Source organism: Notolabrus celidotus, chromosome 22 (genome assembly GCF_009762535.1).
Source record: "Notolabrus celidotus isolate fNotCel1 chromosome 22, fNotCel1.pri, whole genome shotgun sequence".
NCBI classification, from domain to species: domain Eukaryota; kingdom Metazoa; phylum Chordata; class Actinopteri; order Labriformes; family Labridae; genus Notolabrus; species Notolabrus celidotus.
The window spans coordinates 24787167-24801163 of record NC_048293.1 but is presented as its reverse complement, the minus strand read 5'-3'; the positions used below and the strand labels follow the sequence as shown (position 1 = coordinate 24801163).

The window sequence follows — 13997 nt, the reverse complement described above, 5'->3', positions numbered from 1 at the left end:
TTAATAAGAACAAAATTGTGACTTAATTTTTTTTGCGATCAATTGTTCTTTCTTTCAAAAAGAGAAGGGCATGAGATATTTCAAAGGCAGTAGTACAACAGGTTGTAAGCGTTTATTTTTAAAAAATCCCCCCAAATGGCGACAACCCCCTCCCTCTTATCCCAGCAAGTCTTCTGTCTTCTTCAATGAACAATATTTTAAAAAAAAAACATGACTTTTAATTAAAAAACAACTTTTTTGTACACATATTTACAACTTGTTGCACCAATGGTCCGTCACAAGCTCTTCTTTCTCCGCATCTTTGTTATTTTTCTTTCCACTTTTTCAGTCCTTATGTCTTCTGTTAATTTCAGTCTGTTTCATAACCAGTTAAAAACTCCTCACAGGAGCTTTAATGAAATAATCTGTAAAATAAAAACCCTGTGCTGCACAGGGAGGTTTTGGTTCTGCTTGTGAGCCGTAGAAGAAGAACAGAGAAGTTAGTGTCAGCAGCATTTGCTCTCATCTCTGGACAGACAAGAAACAAGCACCATCTGCAGAAACTCCTTGGCAAATCAGAGAATTTGAAAGTCCAAGCTCCGCCCCCTCACTTTGATTGACTGGTGATCATGTGCAGAAAAGCAGCAGTTAGCACTTAGCAGCTAAAGGTCAGCGAACAAACCAAAACCTCAGTGTGTTTTTAGGACAAAACCATGGAGACAAGACGAGACGAGCAGCTGAGCTAATGCTGAATCCACACAGGCGTCTATTTTTGGGTTAAAAACGTCATTGTGGCAGACGGATCAGCAGCAGCAGCAGCAGTGGTGAGGAGGTGTTTTCAGACCCAGATGAGTTCAGGAGCAGCAGCACAAAGAGGAGGAGGAGGGAGGAGGAGGGAGGAGGGAGGACCACACATCAGGACTGTTTAAAACTCAGCGTGTGTTTCTCTTCTTTGACCGTGTGTGTGTGTGAGTGTGTGTGTGTGTGTGGCTGATTATGATGCCAAGAAAACAATGTGTTCAGACTCCTTGGAGGGTTGTCCCACGCTGCGCTGAGTGTCGCTCCAAATACGCCCAGACAGAGGAGACACAGGGAGGGAGAAGTAATGAAATCTAACAGAGATTTCCCTTTTAAGGTGGAGGCAGATTGTGTGTGTGTGTGAGTGTGTATGAGTGTGTGTGTGTGTGTGTGTGTGTGTGTGTGGTTGCAGTTGGAGAGTATTTGTCTCAGCGAGCTGGGGAGTCTCTAACTGAAGCAGGGAGCAGTTTTCAGCTGCTGCATTAGAGTTGGTGAACACACACAAACACACACACAGAGTTTATCGTCTGTACAATAGAGTGAAGAAACGTTGTGTTTGTTTGCTTTCAGTGAAGATACGTCTGTGTCTTTCATCACCGCGCTCGGGTCTGGTTGTAATTACTCAGCAGAGAAGCCGGAGCCAAAGTTTGATGGCAGGAGCCATAAAAAAAAAAAGAGTGTGTGTTTCAGGAATATATCAGAGGACCCCAGGCAGTGTGATAAACAGACATATGCAGTAGATCAGAGACGGTCACACACAGGTGATACTCTAACGGCTACACCTCGCTGAATGACATCTCACCTGATGTGTCCTGATGTGATGCCTGAGGGTGAGAATGACTTTTTAAAGGGCCGTCCACGTAATAGAGAATAATGACGAGGCTCCCTATAAATATATGATTCTAGTAATTCAGGTTGTCTGAATGCACGACGCAGCTGAAACAACATTCAGGGGTGATATCAAGCATTTCTGAATGATAGTTACACTTACACTGACAGCCAAGTGATGGCATTCAGGATACACCTGAATAGATTAGTGTAAAGAAGGTCTACCTCACACTCTTCTCTTTCCTTATTACCACCACACAGACAATAAATCTCCATATTTATCATTTTTGTATGAAAATGAAAATCTGGGGTGGCCGTTAGCCTGGTGGTCTAAGTGCACGCCCCACATATAAAGGCTATAGCCCTCGTCGCAGAGGTCGCAGGTTCAATTCCAGCCTTGACCATATACTGGGAGTCCTCCTCCACTCTCTACTCTCCCACATTTCCTGGCTCTCTTCGGCTGTCCTGTCCTGTCCTTTAAAAGTAACAATGCCAGGGGCGCTGGTGGCCTAGTGGTGTAAGCGCCCCACGTACAGAGGCTACAGTCCTTGTCGCAGGGGTCGCCGGTTCGATTCCTGTACGGTCGACCATTTCCTGCATGTCACCCCCCACTCTCTACTCCCCACATTTCCTGTCTCTCTTCAGCTGTCCTATAAAATCAAGGCAAAAAGGCCAAAAAATATCACTTTAAAAGTGAAAATAAAAATCTGTTACCTGTACCTAGACCAGATTTCAATGATGCCATCGTTTTCGTCAGCCTTCCAACACTGCAATGAAAAAAAAAAAGGTCAAATTCATACAACAAAGAAGTGTTCCCTGATGTGTTCATGTTCTGGCTGTTTGAAAACTGGTTAACATGACGTCTGGGATGCTCAGATCTGATTTCACCCTGTGTTCAACAAACTGTAATGTTAGTGTTCACTGGAAAAGGAGCAATGTGGTATCTATTTCCATGACTACAACTAGTTATTTGCCTGCGCTTAGCTGTGAATTTTACTGGATGAAAAGAGAGATGAATAATGGAGCAGAGACAGAAGTGGTGCTATGATTCAGCGCTGAGGTTGGGAGTTTGTTTGCCAAAAATCAAACCACTTGAAAAGCAGTGTTTTACCTGAGACAGGCTGCAGAGAGTCTTAAAAACTGAAGTGGTGTCTGTAAATTGTTTAACTCCTGCCTTTTTGACAATGACAAATTGCTGTAATTACACCACCTAACCACTGGAAACTGAGTGGCGCTAATGAGCCTTAAACGCTAGTTGCCACCCACCATTAGACAGAAGAAGAAGACGGTATTGAACGACCAAAGATGCCTTTAAATCCGGTTAGGCTTGCTGTTAACGTTCAGTATCTCGTTCCACATATTGGCGCCAGAGTTTCACAACCTGGCTATCAGCGTAAGTGTGATTAGCTGCAGTTTTAGACTACGCTAGTGTAACCTCCTCCCACAGCTCCACAGTAATCATATCTTTCATATACTCTTCTTTCTGTCCAGTGTAGCTCAGTAAGCAGGTAACAGGTAGATACTTTCATTGCATGTATTACAGGGAAATACCAACATATTCACATGTTTTCAACTCGCTATAAGTTCCTCTGCTGCTTCATCACTCTGTCTGGTGTCTCCTTTGTCCAAATGATGGATTCAAGAAGCTGATCAGAAAACTAAATCCAGATAAACTAACAAACTGTCTGGTTTCTTCAACTTTCACTCAGGACCAAAAATCTGCCTTTAAATTTAAATGAAATGATGATTTGATATTTATCATGAAAATCATCAATATCCACTGATATGAAATATTTTATCATGATAACATAATTTCCAATATCGCCCAGCTCTATATGAGAGCACAAAGAGTCCTCTCTTAAGGAGTGTGATTTCTTCCCAAACTTGTCTAAAGTGTTCTGCAAACCATCAAACATTTGGTCGTCTTTTTGTTCCTCTGCACGATATTCAACAGTCTCAGGTCATCAATATTCCTCCTCTGAAGCAGCTGAGCATGCCTCTTTCTTGGCGCGAATGTTAACAAAACACTGTGGTTCATCAGTGTGGATTCCTACACATCTATGGCTGTAGCTATTGTTCTTGGCGTGGACGTCCCTCCGCTCCTGTTCGACCCAAATCTGATCGTCCTCACAGACAAACACACATCAATGCACACACACACACACACACAAGCGCAAGACATTGAGATGGTAATTAGCTCCTCTCTCTGCTCCTGATGTGAAAAGTAAGAGAGACATCTGATGACCGGTCAGCCACCTCCCCTGCTTTTGTCCTGGGAAACACACACACACACACACACACACACACACACAGACCTATAAAGAGAGAGTGAGCCATGCCTCAGTGCTCTCTCTCTCCACACCCACAGCACAGGAACAATAGCTCTCTCTGACTCGTTACACTCTCTTTGTCCGCCGCCTTCTCAATACAACTCAATAAATCGCTCTGACAGGTTTCCAAACTCTCAGGATCGGTCGATTCAAATGAACTCTCGCATTGTTGTCGGGGGAAGAAGATGATGAGCATTGTTTCCTTCGTGCGACGCTTCACGCAGTCCCTTTGTGTTCTTTATAAGTCTGTCAAACTGTGTTTTACACTGTTTGCACATCTTCAACCAAACTGTATCTCCAGGGACCGAAGGGTGGGCTTGGTGTGTGTGCAGGACTGCAGGTAGTGTGTGTTGTTTATCACAGCAGTGGGGGGAAGACCTCCAGTGAAATCATAACCCCACATCTGTTCTGGCAAAGTACATAACTCATCCAAGATGGATCAATTTGAAGACAGGGCAGGAGCTCAAGTTTTCCAGTCTGTGCCATGTTAAAGCAATTTAAAAAACATGTAACAATGGAGTCCTGGAGGGTCGTCCCCAAAGGTTTCAGGAACTAAGAATACAGATGAAAAATGGAGGACGAGGAGTTCATCTTGTAGGATCGGGTGGTGATACTTGTTGGCAAGGACAGCGGGTTGAACACTTGATACTTGAGAGTTCTTTGTGACATAAGAGCTGTTAGCACCGCGTAAAACTATCTATTAAAGGTGACATCACGCTTTTTTCATCAATATATATTGGTCTAAGAGGTCCCCAAAACATGTCTTTAAAGTTTATGCTCAAAAAAAGACTTTGAAATCAGATTTTGTCATGCCTGAAAAGCCCTCTTCTTCAGCCCTCCTCAGAACAGTCTGTTTTCCCTCTGACCACGCCCCCTCAGGAAGTGGATGTGGTCTCGGCTCTCCGGCACGTTGATCTAATGTTTACATGTTGGCTGAATATACACGGCTGCTCAGAGATCACGTTACTTCAACCCTCTGAATCTGATCCAGAATCTGATCCTGACGGAGAGGCACCTGCAGCAGGACCTTTCTGAACCATTGGTCACAGATTATTTGTTTCTTGTTGTTTTATTTGTCAGTATGTTGACGTGTGTCTTGGTACACAGCTACAGCTACAGCTACAACATTTAGCTATGTGGCTATGCTAATTAGCGCTAGCACTTATCCATGATAAATAAAGGTCAGCCACTAGATCTTCAAATTTGCAGACGTGGGGAGTAAAACCGACCTTTGTGTTTATTAAGACAGCCTACAACTGGCATACCTCCCTCCTAAGCTCCTTGTTAGCACACATGTGTGCAGGGAATGAAAAACAGAGGAGGGGTTGAGTTGTATTTTATACAGTCTATGGGCTGAACAAGCTCCAAGCTCTGACTCTGTGACAGACCGGATATTGTTGTGACGTAGCAAAAACACCGAAGTCTGAAACGGCTGGTTTCAGCACACATATTTCAAGTAGAGAACCATTAAAAATTCAATTTTTGCATGATATGTCACCTTTAAATGTTGAATTCTAGAAGATCACATGTTTCTGTTTCAGTGACTGACGTTCCTGTTTTGTGTTTCACCAACAGAAGCTCCGTACTGGATTAAACCTGAGCGGATGGACAAGAAGCTTTTGGCCGTTCCAGCCGCCAACACCGTCAAGTTCCGCTGTGCTGCAGCCGGTAACCCAACGCCAACCATCCACTGGCTGAAGAACGGCAGAGAGTTCAAGGGAGAGCAGAGGATGGGAGGCATAAAGGTGAGAGAACGTCAAAGCTGTTAACACTTAAAGGTTACAGGAGCAGAGACGGGATTTACAGATTCAAATCCTCACGCCGGCTCCAAAAAAAATCTGCTCCAGAGGAGGAGATGCTCCACCTTCCTCCACCTACTATTACACTGCCTTTTAGCAAAGCATCTTAATCCCCCCACCATAGTCCTGCTGTGTGTCCGTCAGTAAATCAGTTTGAGTGTTGCGATGCTCCCCTGTGTGAATTTCTATAACTGGAAAAGTGTGAAACAGAGTGCTGAAAGAGCGCTCATGCTCGGTGAATCTTCTCACGGTGAATAAAGGTCAGAAAACCCATCGCGGGGTTTGACGCCCTCAGCAGGTCTCAGGCCTCTCTCAGCCCCCCCGGTTAAGCTGACTGAAATAAATTTAGAGGGTCAAACTGCTGTGCTGAAAACAGAGAGCCGCACAGATACATGCGTGCTCGCGTGATAGCTCGGTGCTGACAGTAATGCAGTGCAGCAAACAGCTGTTGTGCTCAGTTTTGTCATCAGATTCACTCCAAACACTGGGCTCTCATGTGGAATGGCACTGCTTAAAGTAACAGAGCTTGGTTTACTTTAGTGTTTCTTTAATGGCCCTGAGCTGTAGGATTAAAAGACAGAGTCGGTTTGGTAAGAGAAAAGGAATTTAAACAGTGAAAGTGCATAAAGTTCAGAATACACTCAAACTTAATGACATACTGTATATTTCAAAATTTCAGCCTAGGGATGTAAACTCTTTTAAGAACACTCTGCTCTGTCTTACTACTCCTAATCAACATTTTTAAATCCATCATTTTTACAGTGAACTTAACAAAACTATCTTTATTTCTTTAAGGTGACTATATTCCAAAGTAAACCAATACAGAACTTTTTCATAAAATTCAAGTTTGCACATGTGCCAATTTGTGGATGATTCTGACTTGCCTTCCAGCGTTAAAAACCTCTTTAGAATTAGAGTTAGAATTAGATTCAGCTTCACAAAATTCCCCCTGACTTCTCTCCGTTTAAATACAATACAATACAATAAAAAAAAATAGAAGACATAAATATGAATATATGTAGAAAAATGTGCAAATAGAAAAAGGTACAAATATAAATATAAAATTGCCAGAAGAGTGCAAACAGTGCAAATGAAAGTTGTGAAGCAGAGGGAAATTGTACATTAGTGCAATACTGAGGATGAGGTGGTAGCGGTTTGAGTCTGTCTTTATGTGCCTTTATGTGCACCCCCACACTGTAATGTGTGTGGGTGTTTCACAGTCTGAAGTATGTGGGCTGTGTGTGTGTTGGGGAGACAGGGGGGAGAGGTGTGATGGAGGCCACAGCTCTAGGATAGAAGCTGTTCCTCAACCTATTTGTGCTGGACCTTAATGTTCTGAACCGCTTCCCAGATGGTAGCGCTGTAGAGCTGCTGTTTTGTGAAACATCATGTAAAACCACAACGAAATGCACAAAATAATGCAGAAGAAGTCCTGCAAAGCAACACGTCCAGCTCCAAAGACATCCAGCTCAGGATAACAAAGAGGGAAGTGTTGGTTAGAATGTTTAACATGAAGCAAGGAAATGTGGATTTGCTAAACAGCAGCCCCTGCAACAACTGACGGTCAGGGAATAATGCAAATTTCTAAACTTAGTATAACAGTAGAATGAGGAGAGGAGACTTAAAGTAAGCACCTACTTGGTGATGTACAATGACTAGCAGAATTTAGCTCAAGTTTGCTAGGCCTACTATTTAACCCTTACCGAGTATGAAAGTTGCAGCAGTGCAGCAGAGTTTGATGAAGTATTGTATTGCTCATGGTATCCTGGTCATCAGCTAGGCTATTGCTGTTACATTACATCAAAGTTGTGCTCTCTCACAGTGTGCATAAATAAAGCAGAATCTGTAGGGTCAAAGAAAAGCAGCAGAGTGCCCATTAAAATACTTCTCTGTCACACTAAAATTGCATCTTGTAATTTCCAGCAGAGTAAACATGTGTCAGGTTGGTTAGTTAGAGGCAGAGAGAGATACGGAGCCCCCTTCTCCCCCGGCGGAGGCTCGGCATTTAAAGAGTTAAATGTAATGAGATCCTGCAGCTATTAACAGTTTACAGAGATCTCCAACATCTGCTCCCAGCAGACCAACAGCAGTTGTCTCCCTCCCTCCGTCCCCACTCACACACACACACAGATTCACACACCTGTCACCAGCCCTCAGGACGCCCCAACTTGGACTGGAGTGGCCCCCTAACAGCAACTTTTAGCATGTTTAGCATGCATGAAAGTCTTTTGATGATACAGTTTGTATTTCTCAGGCTCAGATTATCTCTAAATGAGTCACTGAAGGCAAATGAAAGACTTTAATAGAGATGTTTTTGCAGTGAGAGGCTGTATTAAGATATTAATGTCAGCCTCATCAGTGTAATATCTCACAGTAGACCGAGCATGTGCAGTTCTGTGTGTCTCTCTGCAGCCGTAGCAATTTTGTCCCCTCCTCTGCTTTAACGCATGAGCCTTTAGGATGCTAAATGTATACTTAGAGAGTGATATGTATAGCCGACTATCCATAGTAAGCCTGTACAGCGTATGTGAGGTCCTGCTGGCCTTGTACTGCTGTGTCAGTGTGAGCGGTGACACTATAAGTTGTCATCAAGCCAACAAGACAAATTCCTGTACATTTTCCGCTCTGTATAGCTCAGTCAAGCTTGGCACCGACTAAGTCCCCTCTGAGCCCACCCAGGCTGAAAGTACAGGCGCTCATTAGGATTAAAGTGTCCAACCTATGGGAAAAGTTATATTTGTGTTGTGTGTTAACTTAACGGTGGATTCGGGTCTGCTGTAAAAGCAGAAATACATCACTCACCACAACTTTGGTGCCTTTTCTAGTATGACTTTAGTGTGATGGAGATGTGAGACTTGATGTGGCATTTATTGAGACGTTCCTTTTTGTGTCTTTATCAAAATGGCATCACGTGGTGTCGCCTCCCTCCCTGCGTCTTGTGTTTGAAATCCAGTTAGCAGGTCACCCTGTTGCCGCTGTTGGCCTTGAGGGAGGTGAGGGGAGAGGTCACCCTCTTTAGAATCAGGGCCCTGGGTGACGGACAAGCCTGTGACATGGCCCGGCCTCAGGGAGGTCAGGGGTAACAGCTTCACCCTGCCCTGGTGTCAAAACCTTTGCTAACCCCACCAGCACCCTGCACGCTGCAAAAAATGTCCTTTACTTATCTCTTTTTACACAAACCTTTGATAGTGTTCAGCCAGGTTTGGAGACTAAAACAGATGAACTAAATGAAAATGTGTCCATCACAGTTATACTCTATAAACTAATCTACATTGTTGATCTTCCAAAGCAGTGTCCCAGCTGCTGAAGTTTTATCCACACAAGTCAAATTCGCTCCATAATAAAGCCACATTATCTCCAGTTACACTGAGTGATGCGTCTAACACAATTATAATGTCGGCTAATTTTCAACACAGTCATCCATCAGATCCTCATTGTCCTCCTCTCATTGTGTTTGTGCATCGTGTTTCCCAGCAATCACCTGCCAGTCAAACAAAACAAGAACAACCGTGGTGTCTCTGAAATAACAATACAGAGCCGGTCATTCTATCTAGCATTGGGCGAGAGGCGAGGTAAACCCTGGACAGGTCTCCAGCCTATCACAGGGCTGACATTCCCTCACAACTACAGACAATTAACACGGGACTTTCACCAGATCTGTGTCCGGTCTGTCTTCGATCTGCTGGAGTCATGTGACCAAGGTTTTCCCGCGGCAATCACTGAATCAAGGGTTCTCCTCCTTCCTCTCCTCATCCATGTTGTCTTTCTGGTCCTCTGAAAACCTCCGCTCATCATGACTTTGGTTTGTTGTTGTAGTTAAGTGAAATACGATCTGGTGATAACACGGAGTGTTTTATTCTGAAAATCTACCTGATGTTTTCATTTTGTTTTGGTGCCTGACTTCCTGTCCTGCTCCATCTGCTCTTTTGAGATTGATGCGTCATGCTCCGGCATCCAGCAAGAATAGAAGTCTTGTGTCTCTGATCCGTTGCGATCAGACCTGCAGGATCAGAGACGCAGCCAGGACGCAACAGAGTGGACCCAGTGAAAGTTAACACATTGACTAGAATAGAATAGAAACCTATCAGATCCGATGCCGTGATGGATCGGAGACAGACCGGGCACGGATCTGGTGGAATTTGGCCATAAGAGTGACCAGTTAACCTAGTAGGCATGTTTCTGGACTGTGGAGGAAGCCAGAGTCCCCGGAGAGAACTGGCGAATGCACAAGGAGGACTTGAAGGACAGAAAGGCTCCTCAAGCCAAATTCGAAACCAGGAACTTTCTTGATGTGATGCATTAGCGCTAACCGCTGCACAACCATGCACAACCATGCACAACCATGCACAACCATGCACCACCAGCAGCCTGTGTTAATAAACTTATGTGGTTGTTTTATTCAGCGGCACTATAGACAGACAAAACAAGCTAACCAGTCTTAATTTGCATGGTTGTTTTAAGTTTTGAGAAATGAGTGTATCAAATATTTATAAAGAGCACATGATAAGACAGATAAGCCAATGAACAGTCTGCCTTTGATAAATCAGGAGATTGAATCGTCATTGTGTAGACACACACGTGATGGACACAACGCAACAGTCTGTTGTCAGGACATTTTCTGCAGTGCATTCAATCTCTGTGTGTCACAGCCCTCAGCACCCCCCCTCACCTCCTCCTGTGATGAGTTCATCTAGCAGGGTGAGGGTTAGACGAGTGGTGGGTTGGGTTAGAAGGGGTCACGCTGAGTCCTGACAGGCTGACAATGGCCTTCCAAAGAATCTATTCCTCCATCAGGGTCCTCAAGGTGAAGCTGTCTTCCTGGATTGGACTTTCGATTTGACAGCCGTGGTTAATTTCCTCTGAATGCATCCTGTGTGTGTCTGATTTTTTTAAGGTTGAGACGGGTGATGGGATGATTTTGTCACACGCCTCTCATTGCTTGGAGTGTGTGTGTGTGTGTGTGTGACTTTAGATGACTCTCTGACTCCATGCTGATCAGCACAATGGAGTCCTCTCAGCCACTCTGCAATAGCTACCCAGCTAATTTGTCATTTACTCTGAGTGCTTTCAGATTGGCACAAATGTGTCAGAAAGTTACCGGCTGAGCGAAACCATTAAGGTCCACACCAGCCAGCAAAAACACATCCTGTCCTCACACACTGAAGTGGTTTAAAGTGGTCTATTTGAGGATGCATCATGTACTCCTTTGTTCTTAAAGACACCCATTTAAACAAGTGGATTCATTTTCTATAAGCCTCCATTACCTTATTTGTACAATTTGAAGGGGTCCAATTAGAGAGAGTCTTATCAGGTCACTTTGTGCAAGAATTTTCTGGAGGCTGAGGCTGTTCAAACATTAAAAGAAGGTTTCCACGTAACAGCAATGAGAGTGCTTTTTGATTCCATACATTCCTTCAGAAAGAGAGGAAACGGGGGTGAGCTTTGTTGCTGGTATTGATTGGCTTTTGAGTAGCCAACAGCACAAAGTGGAAGAACATTAGAAGGCAAACAAGTGAGGATAAGGACAGCTAATTAAATTGACGTATTAGTTTCAATCACAGACTTTATGAAACACAGATGTAGTCTCAGTGACGTCACATGCTGGTTTCTGAAGTAGATCGATGGTTTTGGAAATGCTGACTTATCCTAACAATCAGTCCACCTTGCAAGAGGCAAGGAGGCGGAGTTGAGGCCGACTTTTAGCCTCCTCGCCAACAGCTACAGTGCTCCCGCCTGACAGTGAAGTCAGCTGTGCCGCTATAATGCAAAAATTGTTACCTTTAATATCTTCAAAACTAATGAGTTATAAATCCGCCCCATAAGGCGTTTTTCCACCGCAGGAACTTTACCCCGGAACTACGTGTTTCGACCGGAGGAACCAGGGTCTAAATTTAGTTCAGGGGTAGATAATCTACCCCCTTGAAAAGCCCCTGCTTGGGGGGTAGTACTTTTCAAAGGTCCTGGGACTTTCGGTTGAACGTAACAGTGTTTGTGGAGTTAACACAGTTGTTGAAACACAGAGGGAGTTCCTGGGAATGCATACTAGTTTAGTTTTTTATTAAGATTTCAAAATATCCATCCATCCATTATCTTGACCGCTTATCCCGTTAGGGGTCACGGGGGGCTGGAGTCTATCCCAGCTGGCTTTGGGCGGAGGGCAGGGTACACCCTGGACATGTCGCCAACCCATCACAGGGCTAACACAGAGAGATAGACAACCATTCATGCACACACTCACACCTACGGGCAATTTAGAGTGATCAATCAACCTGGTGAGCATGTTTTTGGATTGTGGGAGAGAACCCACACATGCATGGGGAGAACATGCAAACTCCACACAGAAAGGCACCAGCCCGGCCGGGGATTCGAACCAGGAACCTTCTAGCTGTGAGGCAACAGCGCTACCCACTGCACCACTGTGCAGCCGATTTCAAAATATTATTTAATATATATTTTTTTCTACATACATCTCTGGCCTGATTTGCACAATCTACCCGGGACTTCAGCCTGCAGTCGAAACACAGACAACAATGGGGGCACAGGAACCTTTTAGTCCAGGGAAAGTAGTTCTGGGGGCTAAAAGACCCCGGAACTCTTGGTTGAAATGCACCTATAGAGTGTGTGCAGACAGAGAAATTAGCTTTTCAGACCCAAATTGTTTTTGTATCAGACTGAGAACATGTTTATTTTAGCTGTAGGATCTGCTTTATATAATTTAAACTTAGTATATGCTTTTTAAAATAGTTTTCAAAGAGTGACACTGAAGTTGGCAGTAGAGTATCAACAAAACATGGAATGTTGTCATCTCCTCTGCATTATTTCCCCTGAACGCACATCATGTTGTTCAGACAGTCACTTCTATCTCAGAACCACTTTGTCAGTCTATTGAAATTCAACACATGGAACTAAACGCCACGTTTTGTTGAAACTAAATGAAACGGTAAATAGGATGTGTGGCTCATTTGTAGAACTGAAAATAAAATTCCAGCAGGGCAGATTATCGGGCGCCTTCCCAGACAACTGTGGCGCTCAGAGCCTCGTCTGCTGTGTAGGGGCGTGGCCTGGAGGTTAAAGTTCACCTCTCTATTGAGCCGTCAGATGGAGGTGGGGAGAGATGGGCGTGCTTCGGCCTATTGAGTCGCCCTGGGTCTTTGACAGCCAAAGCCAATGCTGTTGTACGCTTGCCACATATGGAGGAAGGGATTTGATTGTGTTCATGCTAAACTGCAGCCACATAAGCGGGACAAAAGTTGACAAAGTAATTATTGTGTTTCATTCCATCCAGGTCGTTCGGTGCTTAAGTGATTTTTCAATCCCTGTTTTGACAGGTTTCCAAGGCCGGGCTCTTAAACTGGCTCCACACTGTTACTTTTAAGACTTTAAGCACTTTAAATCCTTGTTTTTCCGATCCAGATTTTAACACAGGCCGGATTGTGAGTCTCTGTAGGCCGCATTGGAATTCCTACACTTTGCAAGATTATTTTTGGACCCCTTTAACTGCAGACCTGCCGCGGTCAGTCCCTTCTCTCCCCTGTTGCTTTACCAAAATACACCACAGATATCAAAAGACAGATTATCCCATTTATTAGGTTTTCTTGCCCATTTTTTTGCTCCTCTGAACTCTTTTTCTTCCAAATTTACAGTCTTGATGCAATCTGATGTGGAGCCAAACTCAAGGCAATAGACCCAGAAACTTTTCCCATCTTTAATAGCGAGCCCTCGGGGCGGCTTCTATCTGTTTCCACTTTCTCTGTGGGTCAAATTAGACGGTAGCGCAGATCCGGGCCACTGGTCCGCTCTGACACAGTCATAAATTCTGGTAACTGGCCCCGCTGGTTCTGACAGAGCTATTTTGTGAGGTGAGGACGGAGGGTTTGGACTATAAAGGGAGCAGAGCTTCCTGTGTTTTCTCAGACAACTACTACGCTGCAAAAAATGTCTGTTTCTTTATGGTCTGTTTTAGCTGGCTGTTAAGTCATGAATCATTGTTTTGATGAAATAAGTGAAAGAATCAGCTGAAAGGGGAAGGATAGCTTTACATTTTCCCATGGCAGGCTCTGGAATCAGGTTTTATACATCTTTATGGACTTTTAATCCTTTTATCAACAGCAGTCCTTTTTCTCACCTTAAATCAAACCTGATCCTTTTGTTTTCTTTATTCAGGTATAACATATCAGTTTATAAATATTATTTTTAAAAGAAGATCTTACTCCATATTTAAGCCTTCATTGTCATCTCTTTGTTGCTGTATTTTAAATAGTCT

The 13997-nt window shown here is 43.9% G+C and overlaps 1 protein-coding gene across 3 annotated transcripts in view; it reads left to right on the top strand.

Annotated features, from left to right (window-relative positions):
- fgfr3 (fibroblast growth factor receptor 3) overlaps nucleotides 1-13997 on the top strand; it is a 94707-nt gene that overhangs the window by 48675 nt on the left and 32035 nt on the right. For all 3 annotated transcript variants that reach the window (XM_034675350.1, XM_034675351.1, XM_034675349.1), the window contains exon 5: nucleotides 5511-5680. In XM_034675350.1, the coding sequence (XP_034531241.1) occupies nucleotides 5511-5680 (170 nt within the window). The remainder of the gene's footprint in view (nucleotides 1-5510; nucleotides 5681-13997) is intronic.